Here is a 20,748-nt window from a genome sequence, read left to right on the forward strand (position 1 = left end):
GTATGTTTCAGCAATTGCATGAGAGTCTAGAATTCAACAAGGGAGGCTTTTTCTGGAAAGTATGTACGTTGAGGGGAGAAACTCACCTGCTGGATTTTTGTTTTGTCTCTTGTTTTGTTAAGGGTTCAAAAGCCTTGTAAAAAAGAAATGTTGGTAACACTTAGTTGCAAGGCCATTAGGTAAGGATTGGGCAGGCTTGGTGGCAAAATGTTGAAGTACTGAGTTGGAAACACTAGGAACAGAAGTAACAAATCTGGTGCTTGTTATTCATCTGTTTTAAAAATAATAATATACACCCCTCTGATAACTAGAAGTGGCAACCCTACTGTGAACCACTATGTGAGTTTAAGTGGCTGCTACAACTAGATTCTGAAGTCTTACTGCGGAACATGTGAAAAGCTTTACCCTTTAGTCTCACTGAAGCGGACAGAAAAGAGACCGAGTGTGTAGAACTGCTTTTATATATAGACTTAAAGGTCAGCACAGTCTTGATTCACCTGGGACATTCCCGTTTTTTTGTGTGAATCCCTGGCAAATTGTCTCATAAAAGTACTGGGATTTATGGCTGTATAGAAGCTGGTGCCACATGCTAACTACTTGGCAGAAGATGCAAAGGGAGCAATTAAAACTTATTTTATTGCTTTTATTCCACTTCTGCCTGAAAGGCACTAGGGGCAGATGCAACTATAGTTAATACACATGGCAAATCACGGGGATGGGAGCTTACTCTTGTTTTCCATACTTTTTTTTCTTTTTCAAGTCCTGGTCATGACTGCATGCTTCGCTGAAGTGAGGCTCAGGCAAGGAGCTGTCCACCATGGGATGCTACTATCAACCTGGCCAGATTGCCTACTCCTGGCAGCATTATGCAAGCCCTTCATCATCCCTGCCACTGAGTTTTCTTTCCCCTCCTTTTCCTGCAAAAGGAACAAAAATTTGTGGCATATAAAATACTGTAATATCAAATGTATTATGGCATAAGGATAAATGCATTTCTTGTTTGTTTGTGCTGACTAACCCTTTGTAAGATAGTGAATACATTTTTGGATCAAACAACATGTATAAGGTTTTGATTTTGAAGGATTCCTTCCTTCACACATTCTCATTTTTGCATGCACATTCTTCCTTTACCCTTTTTCCTGTGTGGGATGAACTTATGTGGGGCTGTTTTGATATTTCTTTGTTTTGAATCATAGAATTATAGTTAGAAGGTTGTCAATTAAAATTAAGTAGATAAGGTTTGTCTCACATGACATTCTTGGAAAACCCATGTGGCTTCTTGTAAACAATCCTCATAGAGCGATTGCTTAATAATATGTTGTATAATTATGGTTGGTGTCAGCATCTGGCTGACTGTTGTGTATTTTCCTGGATCTACCTTTCCCTCGTTTTTTAAGATAGCCCGACAACTTAGTTCAGTGTAAATTGTGTTGTTGGTCTCAAAATACTTGGTTGGAGTTTAGCTATAGCAGTTATGTATGAAGTCTAAGTTACACTGCTACCGCAACTCTGCCAATAATTCAAAGAGCTTGAAGCTGCAACCCTATACATGTCTATTGAAAAGTAAGTCTGATTGGGTTCAATGAGAATTACGGTACTTCCAATTATGTGAGTTTAGGATTGCAGTCTAAATTAAACTTTGCAAGTGCATTTCATTGTAATGATTGTAATACTTTTAATGTATGTCCTATAACTACTAATTCACCACGGCAGTCAGAAGTTTGATGCCACATAATAAACAGATCAATTTTTTAAAGACAAATACATTTATTTCAAACCATAATTTTATAAATATATTTGTTCATCACTACAAAGGATTAAATAAGTAAATTTTACTGTATGAGTAGTTTCAATACTTTTACCAGTGAATATATACTAGTATATAAGGAAGCAACAAGCACAGCCTCTGAATCTTGATCCAAAAATAAGGGTTTTATAAATACAGATGCACCCCTATTTTCATCTTTGGCAGCAGCTTCCAGAGAGATACCTGTATTTCATCTGTTTACCAAAGGAAAACTTAAGCTACCACATGGTTGTTATTTTCAACTTTGAAATGTTAGAGGGCATGCATAGATTTTCTCTGTATTCTCCATCTATAATCGTAACATGGTTACTTCCCCCTTGAGATCTGTGAGCAAAGTCATGCTACATCTGCAGCACAGCACAGAGCAAGGTCCATATACTTATCTGTGTTGAATCTGTTCCTGGCAATCATGATATTGCAGATGCTGTGCTCAAGGTACTTGGGCCTGAGCGGCTGTTTTGACTGTTTTGGTTGTTAACAAAAATTGCTTACGTGATATAATTTTCTTTCAGATGCTTGGAACATATCAGGCATGGCAGTTGGCTTGCATTCATGTTGTAAGGAGTAGAAAATACGTCGAGACTGTGTTGCTATTTTACTAGAAGACAAGAGTGCAATATTATGAGGGGAGATTTAATGTGTTGGTGCTGCTGTTTCAACATGATAGCTGGGCACTTATCTTTGACTACCTGTACATTTCAGGAACCATCGAAAGGCTTTAAATGAGTGACCGAATTAGTGGGGAGGGATGGAGGAAGGTGGCCTTAGCGTGGCAATATAGTGAGTAACTGAGGGAGAGCATCAGTACAAGCGTGCCAGAAGACCTTGGTCTACACACATGGCCAGGTTGATACATTTTTGCACCCGAGGTGAACCACAAAGCTCTCCTTCGGGATCCGCTGCTCCTGTGGATTCTGCTGTCCGAGGCAACTGCCTCACCTGGCCTCATGGGTGGGCCAGCCTGGCTGCACCCACATTCCAGCGGGCATGGTGGTCCTCATGGGGTGAGTAATGGCTGCAGAAACCTGACCTTGGTATATCTCGATGGGCACATTCAAGACCAAGTAACAGGCATGGTCTTGGCATCAATTATCAGTGTTTGGAAGGTGCTTTGCCCTGAGAAGGCCAGTATCCTCCGGACCCACACAGAAAGGGGAGGGACCGCTGAGGCACTTCGAGAAAAGGGAAAGGAAAAAACCGTTAGATCCGTTACATTTCAAAAAGCCTTTTACCCGCAACTCTGCACCGCCCTCTTCGTCAGTGAATGATGAACCAACGGGCCTATCATTAGGCAGACAACATTCACGAACCAATCAGAGGCAGCGCGGGCACCTGTCCCCCACCCACTTTTTATCGTTGTTACTGACAGCACTTCCCGCCAATTCTAACGGCCGCCGGGAACAGGGCAGCCTCGCCCGTGTAGAAGAGCACCGGCCAATAGCTCCGTGAAGGTACCCTGAGTGATGGGAATCGGCATCCAATTGCAGCGAAGAGGGCGGGGTCTGGCTCTCCGGGTTTCCTCTCCGGCTCGGTTTCCCCCCTCCCCCCCCGCGGGTTTTTCGCTGCGAAGAAAATGGCGGCGGCGCCGAGCGGAGATGAGGAGAGACTGTGAGTGACCCGGGGAGAGGGGGTGGGGAAGAGCCGGGCTGGACCATCGCACCACTTGCGCAGGGGGCTCGGGCGGGACCATGGCCAGCGCCGGGGAGGGCGGCGCGGCGGGGCTGCGGCCGCTGGCTTCTCTCCGCTGGCAGTCGCTCCTCCTCCCCTTTCCCTCTGCGCGCCCAGGGCCTCGAGTGCGTCACAGCGATCCCCTCTGCCCAGTAAGGGGAGGGGCGAGGAGGAGGGCGCGGGGCGCGCCCCCGGAGGGGGGCAGGGGAGGGGAGGGACTGGCGTGGGGCGCGCGCTTGAGGTCAGAGGTGACCTGTGCCCGCTCCCTGGTGGCATCTGCCGGCCGTGGCCCTTCATCCTGCATCCCTGCCGTGGCCCTCTTGCTTTGGCAGGTGCCTTGCCCGCCCCAGTCCCTCTGTGGAGCGCCTCATGCCAAGTTGCCCAGCTTGCCCTGGGACTTCAGGTGATGGGGACACCTGGCAGCCTGCTTCTGAGGCCCTCTATCGCCATCTCTCACTCCGCTTGCTTATACCCCATCGTTGCCGCCAGAGAGTGGGCAGCGCAGTGGGCAGAGTGTGCGTGTCCCTGTAGGCTGTGTGTGGTATGGTGGTTTGGGCCTCCTTCAGCGTAAGCCCATTTTCTTCACTTTCTTTTTTTGGGTTGTGCAGCAAGGAGGATTGGGCTCCATCCCAAGTGCCATGGTGCCCAGTGTGTGTGTGTGTGTGTCGCTTGACTCACCTGTGCATTTCCACTGGGCAAAGCGGTGGTGAGGATTGGGGTTAGCAAGTTCAAACCTCCTCACTGCATCACGCAGAAAGTGAGGCAGGGCAAGGAAACAGGGTTGGTGGCTGATGGCTTGCTATGGGTTGGCTCTACTGGGCCCTGTCCTTTGTGCCACACCACTCAAAGAGAACGAGTAAGTACCTTGGTAGGGCCTTCTAGATGGCTGACAACTAACTGGAAGCAGACATGAACTTTCCTTACAGCCATGACTTGCCCAATCTCCCTGGTCTCCTTTCCCAGAGCTGGTGGATGAGTAAGGGCAGTGGCTGCTCCCCTACATCCTTACTCAGGGTGGTAAAGAAGTGGCTGCTGTCTGTCTTCACTGCCCTCAGAGAGACAATATACAAGCAAGAGGAGGTGGTAGCTGCTTCTTGCAAGAGTAGTGATTGCCTTCAGACTATCACCATCATTGCTTTTGCTCTGGGAGGCTCAACCTCAGGGTAAGAAGCTTCTTTGGTCCATCAGTGTTATTGTATTCGGCATGACATAGTCAGTATGGCCAGTGATCAGGGATGGTAGGAATTGTAGTCCAGCAACATGGGGAGCACTGGATCCCGATCCCTGATCCACCCACTTATTTCCTCTCTCCTTAGGGTAGGTGTGGAGAATTGGGCCCAATGCATCTTCCCAGAATGAATGAGCAACCAGAAATGATTGTGTTTTTTACAAGCACAACTGCCAACTCTGCTTACTTGCTTGCTCTCCCTCTTTTTTGGGTTGCACAGTTGGGCTACCTGGGCTGATTTCTTGCAGCTACACCACCAGTAGAAAGAGAACTGATGCAGAACTTGCCCTATTTATGATGTCCTTTTGAGTGCTGGATCCAGTCTTATCCATCCTATGTCTTGTACCACTGACAGTGTGAGCATGTTCATGTTTGGTCAGCGGCAACAGCTCACACTGCCTGACTTGGCAGTATCCAGCCTTCCCACCATACTGCTTAAACAGAGAGTGTGAGCAAGCAGAATGATTGGGAGGTGGTTGCTTCTGCCTTCTGTGGTTGTTCACACACTTTTGGCAGCCCTGTTGGCTCCAGTTCTCCCTGCTGTGTAGTCCAGAAAGAAAGGGAAAGTGGACATCTTCTTGTTCACATAAACTTTTTCGTTGGGCTGTCCAACAGACTTGGCCCTTACTGTTGCACCTTCCAGAGTGAGAGAGGAGGAAGTAATTGGAGGCAGAGGCAGCGGTTCATTGGTTGAGGGTCGAACCAACTGTGCATGTGCTTATTAAACACAAACTTTCCAGTCCGTTTTGAAAATTGGGTGAGGGAGTTAACTTTTAATACTAAAAGCATTTGGGTGACGAAAATTAACTCTCTTCCCCTGCTTTACCTCTCCTTGCCACTTATCTTAAAGATTTTTTCCTTCCTAGCCCATTTCCAATATAGCAAGTTTGCTGATTGGGAGAAAAAGTCAAAGCAATGAAGCCCAACGAGGTAGGGACAGTGCGTGGTTTGAATTTTGTTCCCATTCCACTTGCACATTTTTTGCTATTAAAAATAAATTCCTCCGTGCTTGCTTTATAGCCAGACTGGCAAACACGTATTTCAAAAACACATGGGCATCTGTTTTGGCCCTTGTTAGCTCATGTTTGTGGCCTGGCCTGTGCCCCTTGTCCTCTGCCTCTGAGCGGGAGGGGGAAAGTAGGTGTCACTCTATTTATGGTAACTGTCATTTTCTTTGTACTTTGATGTTGTCAATCCTCAGATGTCATGATTACCAATTCTTTGCCAATTATTTGATGTCCTCTCATGTTAGCTGTCTTGTGGGATCACAACATTTCAGTCACAAAACAACTACCGTATATGCAGTCTGTAGGTATATGGAGAGGGATAAAAACTGGTCTTCATCCTTTTTTTTTGGCCTTCACCGCTTGTGCTTTGGGTGTAGGGGAAAAATATCACTAATTATTTTATCCTGAATAACTTTTTAAATAAATTGTGTTGTTCACATAAGTTATTTAACACTTATTATCTGCTTCTGTTATGTATTGGCTTTGCAGGTATTATCCTATCCTTGTTTAAATTGGCCACAATTTTTTTAAAAAATCCTAGTTGTCAAACTATTTATTTGCAACTTTTCCAGCCCAGTCCATAATATCACTGCTTGCTCTTTGTAAACCAGATTCCCAGTGCTATTGCAGTTTTGGTTGATAGTTGCTTCTCCAATTACATCCTCTCCTAGCTCAAGACAACTGAGTGTCCTTATGTCAGACATTGGAGTGGTACAATCATGTTTGTCACCTTCACCCTTATGGTTTTAGGTGGCATTTCCATCCTTCTACTCATAAAACCTTATAAGCACTGCAGTGCATCTGCTTCATGTTGTGCATATATTCCAAACATAAGATGGCTATGAATGTTCATTGCTTCCTTGTGTTAAAAGATCTGCCCCACCTTATCTCGCATAAATCTCTGTACAGTGCTACAAATGTATGTCCTGAAGCCTTTGTTTACTGCATGGTGAAGATTTGGGTGTGAAAAAGGTGTGGCTTCTAGTAGGGTGTTCATATAATTCATTTGATATATCAGGAGTTTTGTGTTTCTAGCCAAGTTTTGCAGAGAGAAACTTGAAAAGGTAAAAACTTCAGGCACTTTTCACAAGTGAGGCAGAGGTCATAAGTTTGGGGGAGGTATTTTGAGAGTAGGCTTTTTGTGAAATGTTAATTTAAATTTTGTGTGAGACCTTGTCTATCCAGGTATTGAATCTTAATACCATGTTTCACATCTAACTAAAGAACTCAGTTTTACACAGGTATGTTAGTGTTGATGTGGGAAAATCTCTGCTCTCCCATAGGGTTGTAGCTACTACCAAAGTAAAATACCAGTGCCCTGGGGGACATGATAGATTAAGATCATGAAATTGCTGTGTTGTGAACACTAATAATATGCACACTTGCAGTGTCATAGGAAGGTGCATAAAATACAAAATATTTGTGACTCATTTTCTGCTGAGCATGCCTCTGGTAGAAATTAGAGGTGGGTGGGGCACTGGGGGTACTCTTCTTTCCCCTCCCCCAAGAATTTCAGTTTCAGTTCTTCTACCTTTAACAGCTGCTTAGCAGGTCCCTTGTTTCTTTTTCTATTTGTTTGCAATTATGTTATTGTGCCACCCATTCTCAATTAAGTGATGTCTCAAACTGTTGCTTCTTTGGTTCATGTTTGTATTTGTTTATTAAAAAGCACTTTATCTGGTTGGAAATTTATTGTTTATTTGAGGATTTCTAGCCTACTCTTCATTAGAATAATTCTAGAGTGGTAGTAGAATATAAAATATAATTACACGATAAAACCAAATTTAGATAAAAACAATACAACCTTAAAACAACAGCAACAAACAGGTTCTGCAAGGGCAAGTGTATCCATCTCCACCAAAGACTTGAGCAAATAAATGTGTTTTAACTGGTGCTGCAAATGCATCAGGATCAACACCAGTTAAACTGGAGAGAGTTTTCTATAATTGGGATGTTATTATTGAAAACATAATCTGACATGTTGCTGTGAAGCAAATGTTTGGCCTATGTGGCACTGTTAAGAGGGTGCCCCCCTTTGGATTTTTTTTGGGGGAACACCCTTTGGCTCTGTTTGGTGATACTCTGCTTCCTAGTGAACATTGTACTGGCAAATTGTTGAAGCGGGTGCTCCTTCACTTGCATCTGATTTGTCAGTGCTAGCAGAATTTGATGGATGGATTTCTCTGCCTGTAAACTCTCCACAGAAGTTGCCTGTACTACATACCCATCATCTATAGGAATAACTCCTTGCAGGACCCTCCTGGTGATCCCAGGGTGTCTGTTAGTAGAGGCAGTGTGTTTCCCCCATCCCTAAATACGCTGAATCTACTCAGAGGTCATATGTACACAAAAGGTGTAAGGAGAAGGATGAAGGATGATCTTCAACCATTTTGCCCCTTTACTTGAAGTAGGGAAAAATAGCAAGAGGATTGTTTAATGAATTAATTACATTTTTACACCACCCTACATCTGAGGATCATAGGGCAGAATATAAAAATACAAAATACATAACAAAGTAATAAACAAAAACAATATCCCCTGCACACATATAGGATTAGTCCTAAGTGATGTCCTGTTGTCATCCTGTCATCTTGGGTGCCTTATACCAGTCTTTTATTTTTGAGGTTGAGCTTTCCAGACCCTACATACGCTGTCATGTGTGTGCTCCCTGGGTTGACTGCTAGCCTGCTGTAGATTGAGGAGACTTCTAGAGCAGAGAACTTTCAAATACTACTCTTTAATTCCATAGTATCAAATCTGGGATTGGAAAAATCCTGATTGCCCAGAGGCCTAAGTAATCTGACGATAAATTACAGTTCTGTTCAGATTCTTGGAATGAATGTTATGAATATGCCAAATTTATGTCAGTTCCTTTTGTCTCAGCCCTACGACATGGAAATATGACTTATCTATCTATCTATCTATCTATCTGTCTGTCTTTATATTAAATACTGTGTCATGAGATAAATTAGCAAAGAATCAGTTTTTGTGGAAAACTCGGCTATTGGTTTAATCATGGAGTTGTTAATGATTTGTGTAAAATCTAGTTGTGTTGTCATAATGATGGCAGTATATGGCTTCAGTCATGGACTCACAATTACAATTCCTCAGTCACATCCACAAATGCCTCATACTTGGTGTGATCCAGATATCAAAGTAGAGCTGGCTGTGATTGCAGATGACCAAGAATCTTACGTTGCTCATTTAGAAGCTGCAGTTGTGGGAAACTGTATATGTGCCTTTTACACGAAGAGCTGCTTATATAATTTACAACAACAGTGTATCTGTAATTGTGTCTTCCTATATCTAAGTGTGAATTAGGTGACTAGTTTATTTTTCTCATCCCACTTCCTTATGACTCGTCCCATCCCCACCCTTTGTTTCTAAGTCAAATATATTGGTCCAGTCTCTTGTAGCTAATATAGCCATTTCTCTTATTGTAGTATGAAGACTGTAGTATGAGGGTTGTACCTTTCCACTGGAGCATCATTTAAGACGCAAAGTAATTTTTCAGTTGCTGGGCTAAAATATGTGACAAAGACAAGTACAGACAAGTGGATTTAAAACATATTGAGCACTGTTTTCACATGTGTATTAAATTGGTGTCTGTGTAGAAATATGCTGAGTAACACAGAAGGTAACACAGCAATGTTAAATATTTGAAGGAGAATATAAACTATTTCAGCAAATAAAGGGTATAATGTAAGGTACTTGGTCTTACAATAAAACCAGTTGTCATATACTATTGCATGTAGTGCTAAACCATGGTCAAGCACAAATCGCAGTGAGACCCTACTGTTGTTGTCCTCTGGCATAGCTATGAGGGGATTTTGGAAGCTTCCATTTCTCTTTTAGATTAAGCCCAGTTCAGCATTATGCCTGAACCTTAAATTGTTATTAATCTTAACTATAAGTGAAAGCAAGCCAGCTTTGTAAACAAAGGTTTGAGGTTAACTTATTTCTTCTAACCCAGGGTGGTCCAACTTTTGATACCAAGTGGACCGCAAGAGTACTTTGACACGCACACTGCCTTGTTATGTGAGGGGGAGCGGGGCCAAAATTTGACACCCACACACCCAGCCCATGCACTGCCCTCCCAAAGCTGTCTAAGTGAGGAAGCCGGCTTTGGGAAGGAGTAGTGAGGCACTGGCAGCATCCTAGAGCCCTCCCAACTCCTTCCCAAAGCTGGCAAAGTGCTAATTAGGCTTTGGGAAGGAGGTTGAAGGACCCTAGGACCTTGCCAGAGCCCTCAAACCTCCTTCCCCAATCCCAGCACCTTGCTTTATGGCTTTGGGAAGACAGCACAAGGGCTGGGGGGTGACATATGTTGCTGAGGGCCACACATTGAGGGCCACATGTTAGACCACCCTGCTCTAACCACAGTTAAAACTTCATTTTTCTTGGATTTGATGTCATAGCAAGCTGTGGGTAATCTAAAACAGAAGCTAAAGCTTCTTCAGTCTTCATGGTTGTACGTGAGGATGGGGTGGAATGTGCACAAGCCTGAGATTCACTGTGACCTGCTCTTACAACACTAAACTTTGGCGACTGAGGCTAAATTCCATTGCACAGTTCCCTCGCACAATTGGATGTACCAAGACTATGATCTATCTGCCATAGCATATATGGTAGCACTTAAGAAATCAAACCAAATCTTTCGGAATTTAGATTTTGACAAATGTTTAATAAGTGAAAGAGTGAGTGCAGACAATATATAGAGATTCACTTTCGGTAACTCTTTAATAATGGAGTCAAAGTTGTGGTCTTATCCCTTAAGGATGCCCACAGGGGGTTGAAACGGTTCAGGCCAAACTTGAGTGCTTGATTTAGACCTGAAGGCATTGAATGTAAACGTTTTCCTGTAAACACTAATGATCAGATTCATAGCTTTGTCCGTAGGCCATGAGATTGTAGATTTCATCCTTAGTGGGTGTAACCCCAAACAATACTCATATCCCCACCAGCATTGTGCCCCTCTGCTCCATGACAAAGTTGGCATGATTATTATTATTATTAGTATTAATAATAATAATAATAATAATAATAATAATAATTTTTATTTATACCCTGCCCTCCCCGGCCAGAGCCGGGCTCAGGGCGGCTAATAGGGGAGGGGGGAATTAAAATACAGGTTAAAATACAGTTTAAAATGCAGCCTCATTTTAATAATATCCCATAGATCAAAACCATAAGGGGAAGGAAACATAAGGGTCAGACTGAGTCCAAACCAAAGGCCAGGCAGAACAGCTCTGTCTTGCAGGCCCTGTGGAAAGATGTCAAGTCCCGCAGGGCCCTAGTCTCTTGTAACAGAGCGTTCCACCAAGTCAGGGCCAGTACTGAAAAGGCCCTGGCCCTAGTTGAGACCAATCTAACCACCTTGCGACTTGGGACCTCCAAAATGTTGTCATTTGTGGACCTTAAGGTCCTTCCCGGGGCATACCAGGAGAGGCGGTCCCATAGGTACGTGGGTCCTAGGCTGCAATGGGCTTTAAAGGTCAAAACCAGCACCTTAAACTCACAATTAACTATTGTGAGGCATGATGTTCTTCTCTGTAAACACACACACACACACACACACACACACACACACACCTTTTATTGTTTCCTGTACACATCACTAGGTGAATAGAGCCTGAAATACAAAATATGCAAGCAGAATGTTTCTTCTAGGCTAGCAGTTTGCCTTTTTACTAGATGACTGCCAATTACTGACCATGAATTTTTTTTATTTTAGTTGCTAATGTTAGTGTTGTCAAAAACACCTCTGGCACCTGAGTCAGCATTTCAGCATGACCTACTGACAGTCCTTGTTTCTGGAAAGTGTATAAGCACCCAACATTACTTTGTGAACCTTAGGCATGAACTTGCTAGGTAGCCTTAAGCAAACCACTATACTCTCCATCCCAGCTCCATGCTGGAATAATACCAGCCTACCATATAGGGCGCGGGTGGCGCTCTGGGTTAAATCACAGAGCCTAGGACTTGCTGATCAGAAGGTTGGCGGTTCGAATCCCTGCGATGGGATGAGCTCCTGTTGCTCGGTCCCTGCTCCTGCCAACCTAGCAGTTCGAAAGCACCTCAAAGTGCAAGTAGATAAATAGGTACCGCTCTGGCGGGAAGGTAAACGGCGTTTCTGTGCGCTGCTCTGGTTCGCCAGAAGCGGCTTAGTCATGCTGGCCACATGACCTGGAAGCTGTGTGCTGGCTCCCTCGGCCAATAAAGCGAGATGAGCGCCGCAACCCCAGAGTTGGCCACTACTGGACCTAATGGTCAGCGGTCTCTTTACCTTTACCATATAGGATTGTTGAATGTGTTACTAAGGTAATGGGTATGAAAAGCTTTGAACACTCAAAAAGGAGCACTACATCAACACTTATTGGCAAGTTATGATGAGAGAATACTGGGCATCTTTTTGCATTGTGTCTTTCAAAAGTTAATTATTCAGGCAAGATATTACACTTTTGTAGATCTATAAAAATGTTGGCTCAAGGCAGACATGCTTCATTATTGTTAGAATTAACCATAGTTGGCTACCTTAAAAGTAGGATCAACATGCCTATCTTGCAGAGAGTGGAAACTCGGGAATTTCTTTTGAATTCTTTACCAATATGAATCTCTCACAGATCTGCAGAAATGAGTAGCCTTTAATTGGTCACGCCTCCCAAAAGCATCACTTTTTTGCTAACAGCCCTGCGATGATAATAATGGGTGAACTGTATCCCCTGCCCTTTTATCTTGTAGAGTTAAATGTGTGTTTGGATACATTTGTCTTTCACAGGTAGTTCAAGAAACTTAGTTTGCAAACGTGCAGTATTAACTGCCTCTGTTCATCTGAAGGGTTACTCCTCCCTGAGTTAAAACAATAATAAATATCTACAAGTAAGCACAATTGTGTTATCAGTGACCGAGAAAAACGTTGTATCTGCTGACAAAAATGCAGCTAATAAGAAATCTGGTGGATCTCTCTTGAGCAGGGAGTTCCAATGAGCACAACAGAAGTTACCAAACTCCATGCTCCCGGTATTGTATTTTGGTGAAAGCAGGGCCTACCCACTTACTTGAGAGATTGGGGAAAATATACAAGCAAAGGTATTCCCTAAGGTACACAGAGCCTAGGCCACCTACGACTTTAAAGATAATAACTGGCATTCAGAAGCAGGGGCGGAGGAAGGGAGTGCAGTGGGGGCACGCTGTCCCAGATGTCACCAATGAGGGGAGTGACAAAATGCCGGGTGGCACTCACTGCAGGGCCTGCAGCCCACCTGAGCCATGCGTCTCTCCTGGGAGTGACGTAGTGGCTTGGGCGCCCGCAGGCTTCGCACTGCCCTAAACGGTCCGCCCACCGCCTCCTGCAGAGCGTTCTGCCCTGGCTCGCGCTGCCCCGCTGGCAGCTCGCCCCACCCCTGGGTGCAGGGCATGCGTGCTGCCCCAGCTTGCTCCGCTGCTGTTCAGAAGCTTAAAAAAAAAGCTGCAAATGAGCATAAAGAGATGCAATTGTGTTTTCCTCAAAAAAGATGAGAGGGGAAACAAATATTTTTTTAAAGCAAGACTGACTATGAGTGAAGGGACCATGTAGCAAGACAAAAAATACAAGACAAGCAGTGTGGAAAGGTGGGACATCACCAGCTACCCCACATAACTTGCCTCCTAGCAGGTACAGATACTTCCAGTCTACACAGGAGCTGCAGTTCCAGTCAAAGACAAAAAAAATTGCCACAAAGCCGGTTTAGGGTTTTTTTTTTAATGGAAAGGAAGGGAGAGAGGGCAATGTAGAAAACACAGTAATGCAATGGTTTGGAAGCAATGCCACCTTATTATATATCAATTAGTCATCAAATACAAAAATGCCTCTAGGCAACTTACATACACAATTTAAAATTATTTTATTTAATCATAGTAAAGTCTTATCATACGGTAACTTACCTAAGAACTGCAATGATTCAATTTCCTTTATTGATTATGATGGTGAAACTTTTATTTATTGTTAACATTTCTTTTCTGAATATAATAAAAGTAGTTGTTAAATTTAATATTATTATTATTATTATTATTATTACCATGATGTTCCATGATGACCTAATGAATTAATGGCATCAATTTCAGAGTAAAATAGTTGCATGGAAGCAAACTATTGTGTCAAAAAGAAAGAAAAATGAAAACAACAACAACAATAAAATGGTGAAATCACACTGACTAAAAAAAAGGAAATGTGTAATTAAAGGGCATTAAATGACAGACAACAGCAAAAGACTAACTGACTAAAGGACATATTTCAAACAGGTCGCGTTTACTGATTTAGAAATTTATGGAGCTTAATTATGAGTAAAAACGCTTATGATTTTAAACAAATGAGCAAGCATTGAAGTATTTCAATGGTACTGCATGAACATTGCCTCAGTGGTGTTAAGGGGACCTAGTGTGAAAGGGACCATGCTGACTATGGCTTGCTTTCATTAAAAGATACGGTATAAAATTCCATACAAGCTGAAGTCTTTGAACTGCCTTAAAGGGCAGGCCCATGTAGAGTGTGTTGTGATAGTCCATTGGGAGGCTAATAATGCATGTAATGACAGACACTGACTAAAAGCATGGGAATAACTAGGGGCTGGATGTCGCTGGCATTCTGCCCAAGGCACAGGCATGCCTTGTTCTGCCGGGATTCTACGTTATTGAGTTTTCAGGGATCTGTTCTAAACATGCTCATTATGTTTGTTTGCCTACTGCTTCATCTGCTTGTTTAGGCTACTATGTTCTTAATGCCTTCTGGAGAAGGAAAAGCTCCAAAGCTTAGCAGCATCAATAAAAAATTCCCAGTAGAGGGGATGGCAAGGTATGTGTTTTCTTTGGGCAACTAGGTGGCATTTTGTTGTTGCAACTTGGAGTGTCTCTGAGTCCAATAATTTGTTAACAGCATAATGTGGTAAGGGTGGTTTGATTGGCATACAAGTTCTGTGGTTGTTTTTAATGGCAGCTTCAGCTGCAAAACACCTGCCCGTTTCCTTTTTATCTTCCTTTTCCTCCTCATGCCACACAATTTCCTGTTGCTTTTAGAGTTAGATTACTATTGCATGCTACCCCAAACTCCAAGTGGTATGGGATTCCAGGGGTTCCAGGCACTTAGCCAAGGTCTGTGCTTCCTTTTTAAAATGAGGCACAGTGGACTGTGGTGCCTTTATAATAGTTGGTTTATTTATACATATATACAACCTAGCCATCTGTTATGGATAGTTTAGTTGAGATTTTTTAGGGACGTGGGTGGCGCTGTGGTCTAAACTACTGAGCCTCTTGGGTTTGCTGATTGGAAGGTCGGCGGTTCAAATCCACAGAACGGTAGTGAACTCCCATTGCTCTGTCCCAGCTTCTGCCAACCTAGCAGTTCGAAAACACATCAGTGCAAGTAGATAAATAGGTACCGCTGTGGTGGGAAGGTAAACAGTGTTTCCATGCACTCTGGTACTTGTTGCGGTATCCTGCTGCACCAGAAGTGGTTTAGTCATGCTGGCCACATGACACAGAAAGCTGTCTGTGGAAAAATACCTGCTCCCTCCTTCTTTAAAACCTGGACTTGAATAGGTTGCAGCTGAGAGGCTGGCTCCGACTTTAGACTCTTGTTAGCATCCGTCTGTTTCAAGAGAAAATGGAGTGCACCTTCAGAGGGGAAGTCAAACCATTGTGTTAGCAGCACTGAAGTGACATCCCTGGGGCACAAGCCTGGACTAGTGATGGGGAAATCCCCATGTCCCTAAAATACCCATTGAGTCAATCACCCATCTCCTACTACCCTTCTGAGAAAAACCCCATCCCACCCTCCCACTATATATAAGGGTCTGGTGACTTCTGTTTCAGTGTATCTGAAGAAGTGTGTATGCACACGAAAGCTTATACCCAGAGCAAACTTAGTTGGTCCTAAGGTGCTACTGGACAATTTTTTATTTATTTCGACTGCATCAGACCAACATGGCTACCTACCTGAATGTCCCTAAAATGTTAATGTTAGAAAAGAAAATACTGATTCAAGTGCCTGTTGAGAGCATGCTCGCTTCGGCAGCACAGATACTAAAATTGGAACGATACAGAGAAAATGAGCATGGCCCCTGCGCAAGTTCCTGGTGAGAGCTAGTGTGGTAAGGCATGTACAGTGGTACCTCGGGTTAAGAACTTAATTCATTCTGGAGGTCCGTTCTTAACCTGAAACTGTTCTTAACCTGAAGCACCACTTTAGCTAATGGGGCCTCCTGCTGCTGCCGCGCCACTGGAACACGATTTCTGTTCTCATCCTGAAGCAAAGTTCTTAACCCGAGGTACTATTTCTGGGTTAGCGGAGTCTGTAACCTGAAGCGTCTGTAACCCGAGGTACCACTGTAATAGGAAAACTCCATGTGAAGTTCCAGATCCTACAGATCCCCACAGAATTTCCCCAATCAAGTAGCAAAAGATGGATCTAAAGAACACACAGGAGGCTACAAGGTTCAGGAAGAAAAGACAAATATTTAAATGTTCACATGCAGAAATGGTTTATGTGTATGGTGGAGATACGACTGTGAACAGTGTCCAAGGGCAAGTGAGGCAGAGTAAAGCGAACAGGAAAGGGAGCTATGTGTCATCCTTAAGGCCATATTTCCAATTTAGCAAATTTTACTAGTTTGAAACATTTGTTCAGCTCTTTTAAACTTTCCTGTGCTAGATAAAGGCAGTTTCCCAAGGCCTAGTAAGAGCTTGGATCCAAAGGCTGCAACCCAGAGGTTATTTTTAAAAATACAGTGGTCCTGGCCCCCTATACAGTGGTACCTCGGGTTACATACGCTTCAGGTTAAGAACAGTTTCAGGTTAAGAATGGACCTCCGGAATGAATTAAATACTTAACCCGAGGTACCACTGTACATTGTAGCTTAAAGATGCCTATTTTTCTGCATATATAGACATTGGCATTTGTTACTGGCAAAAAAGATGTTTGATAGTTTCCTAGATACCCCAGTGTGGGTGGGGGGAAGTATATGTAACTGGGCCTAAATTGCAGTTCATTTTTAAAGGGCATCATTTCTCAGAAGTGGATGATGCCATAGGCTTCCAGTGTCGTTTTTCACGTTTATAGGTGAAAACCCTTTAGTGCCCCTCTTTGGGCATTATTGGTCAGGTCAGAAGCTTGTTAATGCTGTAGCAGCGACCATTCATTTATATTTTTGGAAAAGTATGCTTTGGGCCACTAGAATTGGAAGTGATGTTCTCTTGTTGATGAGGAAGAAGACGGTACTGTGAGGCCTGGGAAGCAGGCGAAGAGCTGCTTAAAAGCAAGTTGTAAAGCTGGCTGTGCAAGGGTGCTTGATAAACCAGGCTTTCTGTTGGCTTTGGCAACGTTGTGTGGATTGTATTTTTGCAAGCTGACTAGATCCTTAACAATTTCTCCTCTGTGCTATGTACCAAGCTTCCAGCTTTGGTGTCTGTTTATTTGAAAAGATCATACTGTGCTGTAGTGCAGTTTGCAGCTTCTATTGCTGTGCCATCTGTATCATTCTGGTTCTCTGCCTCTCTCCCTGCACAACTGCATCACAAAACACAGTGTAACCATTTGTTAAGAACTTAGAAAAAAACACATTTGAGGATTAGTTTAAATGTTTTGTTTGTGGACTGATAGGAGACTAACAGAGAATCAATATTCAAAAGAAACTAAGGGGTGCCGCAATATCTCTGTTTACTGTGGAATTGAGGGCCACACACAACATGATGGAGTTAGCCATGTTTATTCATCCATCGGTTGGCATCAAAACAGGCATGGAGGGAGATGAACTCTTATCCTGCTCAAACTCTTGTCATTTCAAGTCGTTTGTCTCCTCAGCTATTCAGTGTGATGTGGTAAGGTTTGCAAAAGTTGCTTTCTCCTGTCCCTGCACCTTTCTTGATGTTGAAAGCAGTCAGCCCCCCCCCCCCGCCCCCCAACAGTGGATGCTCCTGTTGTGCTTGGTTAGATGGGTCTCCTTGACAAACAGTTTGGGAGCTAATAGTATAATGTCTTCAGGGCTGCTTTTCATGCTAGTTCTAAAATACATGGTGGTGCCCTCAAGTGTTCCCCATCCATTGTTGAGAAAAGGTATGAATATTCCAAAGAGAGGAAATTAAAGCTGATGAACCACTTGAGTGACTTGTCCGACAACTGTCCATCTTCTAAAACAGATTTATATTACCATTTGAGCTTTACAGGTACAGGTGTGCTTATATGGAAATAATGTATCAATTGGTCTTATGTGGTAGTTAGTTATGGTTGAAGCTGTTCTGCAAGTGATTAAATGCTTTAATCTTCTTTCTGTGAGGATGTGAATTGGCATTTTGTAATTGCAACAAGCTGTGTCATGGGTTAAAACTGAAATCAAAGAAGTGAAAATTCAGAGCAATCTTCTTCTTCAAGCCTCATTTTTTTTTAAATCTGGTGCTGTATAATCTGGTGCGCCTTCCCTGGCATAAAAAGTGTTTTGGTTTTTAAAATACATCTTAGTCAAACAATATATTTATATCTATATATCTATATAAATCTACCTATATATGTGGGAGGGGAAGAAAATGATATGATGCAAACATACGTTTTAAATGTTTCTTCTTACAATTGAACCTGCCACAAAAAAAAACACAGTACTGGCCTGTGGCCCTACAGCCCTGATGCTGAGGCTTTTATGGAGGTAGATGCAGATCAAAAGGGGCTTGCCAACAGAAGGTGAACACTGAAAATCTTAAAAAGAAGTGGTTTGCAAAAAGGGAATGAGCTGGTGTTGTGCAGATGCAGAAGAAATTGGAAATGAAACTCTGCAAGCTTATATATATGCACGCACTTCCTGGCCCTTCTACAGCTGAAGCACTGTGTGCATTACTGAAAGGATGTTCAAACACCCACAACCAAAATATGAAAAGTAGCTGTTGTGGGTTCCAGGATGCTGTGTCAGAACCTGTAGCCTAAGGTTGTGTCCATACTCCTGTTTACTGTGCACTCAGTTCTTTTCCAGTGCTGGGTTTTAAATGCATAAGTATCCTGTACTTTTTAATAAAATACTACTGTTTGATGCATTATTTCTCAAAGCAGCTTCACATGGATTGGAGTCCTTTTTTTAAAAAAAAAAATATTTATTACTTTTCCAAAAAATTTAAACACTAAAAAAAACCCAATACAATACAATACAATACATTAAACTAACAAAACAAAAACAATAAAATAAATCAAACAATTTCATTATCCCACATTAGTAAAGAAAAAATTAACAATAAAAAGAAAAAATGCAAAGTAAAAAAAGAAAAAAAATTAAAAAACCATTTCATCTTTTCCTCACTTCTTTTACGTTTACTTGTTTCCCGGACCTCCTCTTACCTCCCTCTTCTGTATTCTAATTAAATATGTTAATCCAACAATTCCTTTCCCTCCTTTTTAATCCTAATCTTTAATCTTGATATATTATAACTTTAAATTTTACATTTCACATATTAAAAACAAATTTTTCCATATTCTTTCGTGCCTGTACAGTTGGAAACCACTTAACTTCAATCCAACATCATTCTAACATTCATTAATTTTGCAATATTCACATGGATTGGAGTCCTGAAGCCATTCACACCTTGGCTAGAGACAAATTAGGATCATCTTTGCATGGAACATTCTCCCCCCTTGACATGTACAAAAACAAAGGAATGAAGCTGTGTTGATGTGAACATCTGGGGGGAAGTGCTGTGAAAGGCCTCGGGGCAGGCACAATTTACTGGCTCTAAGGCAGAAATGTGAACACATCCTCAGTTCCAGCTTTTGTGAAAACTGTTGGTTGATCTCTGGCTTCAGTTAACAAGTTGCTGTTGAACCCCTTTTTATGTCAGTGAAAGTATCATATTTTGAGTTTAGTCAATTAAATAGTGTTGTGCTGACCTGTGGTTCCTGTCATAAATCTGCCTTTTTCATGAGTAGCCACGTTATAGTTTGAATTATGGAAGTGATTTGCAGAAAGACTCCCACACCTTCTGTAGAACCAAATAGGATATAAAAAAGCTTCCCGGGGGGGGGGGGCACATCACACTAAACTCATATTGACATTAGAAACAGAATTTGTAAAGCACTTTCATCTCCCATTATAAGTGTTTGGGGGTTTAATAATATAGATTTTTGTGGGGGTGGGGTAAGGGTAGGGTTTTTATATTCAGCTTCTGCAGATGTAATTATGAAGATGTTTATTGAGGCTTTGCAACTTTTGACTGGAAGTTGCTTTTTTTTAAAGTAGTTTAGGCTACTTTTAAAAGGTAGTAGTAATTCAGGGCACAATCCTACACTCAACCCGTCAGGCATGGGTGGTATGTGGGCATTGTTGCTGGCACAGTCCCTGACTGGTGGACATTGGCTGTGTTTTCAGGGATGCTTAGACCATGGCTACCCGTTTTGTACAGTATTGTCTGGTAGAGTAAAAAAATCCTTCCAGTAGCACCTTTAAGACCAACTAAGTTAGTTCTTGGTATGACTGGAAGGATTTTTTTATTTTGACTATGGCAGACCAACACGGCTACCTATCTGTCTGGTAGAGTGTTTCCCCCCACAAAAAATCCTCAGGTAACCCTGTACAGTGGTACCTCGGGTTACAGACGCTTCAGGTTACAGACTCCGCTAACCCAGAAATAGTACCTTGGGTTAAGAACTTTGCTTCAGGATGAGAACAGAAATCGCGTGGCAGCGGCGCGGCAGCAGTGGGAGGCCCCATTAGCTAAAGTGGTGCTTCAGGTTAAGAACAGTTTCAGGTTAAGAACAGACCTCCGGAACAAATTAAGTACATAACCAGAGGTACCACTGTATAGTTGTTCCAGTTCTGCTGGCATTGTGGTTGTGTACCCCCCCCCCCAAAAAAAAACCTCCAGTGCTCCACATAATTGGTGTATAGAATTGCTTTGTCAGACTTCCACATCCTGTAGATTTGTTAAAATTTTTTTTTAAAAATTCCTTAATGTCTAACTTTGGGTGGTACTTAACCCGAGGTACCACTGTAGAATGAAAGTTGTTGGAAAAACACATATTTGAGATGTGCGTC

General features: G+C 42.6%; 1 protein-coding gene and 1 long non-coding RNA gene across 3 annotated transcripts in view; one reads left to right on the plus strand and one right to left on the minus strand.

Moving 5' to 3' along the window:
* Positions 1-618: 618 nt before the first annotated feature.
* LOC308466528 lies at positions 619-2,725 on the minus strand. The gene is made up of 3 exons (XR_013980862.1): positions 2,662-2,725; positions 2,300-2,405; positions 619-917 (listed from the first exon to the last, which is right to left on the minus strand). It is a non-coding gene; the product is annotated as an uncharacterized lncRNA (long non-coding RNA).
* Positions 2,726-3,189: 464 nt separating this feature from the next.
* The window catches only part of MECP2 (methyl-CpG binding protein 2), a 94,903-nt gene continuing 77,344 nt past the window's right edge, over positions 3,190-20,748 (plus strand). The window contains exon 1 of one of the 2 annotated variants that reach the window (XM_080987324.1): positions 3,190-3,258. Coding sequence is in view for 1 of the 2 variants with exons in the window: in XM_080987322.1 (XP_080843448.1) it covers positions 3,381-3,415 (35 nt within the window). In the remaining variant the exon portion in view is untranslated. The other variant, XM_080987322.1, reaches the window with a different exon arrangement.

This window comes from Podarcis pityusensis (genome assembly GCF_964106645.2).
Source record: "Podarcis pityusensis genome assembly, chromosome: 17".
Classification (NCBI taxonomy): domain Eukaryota; kingdom Metazoa; phylum Chordata; class Lepidosauria; order Squamata; family Lacertidae; genus Podarcis; species Podarcis pityusensis.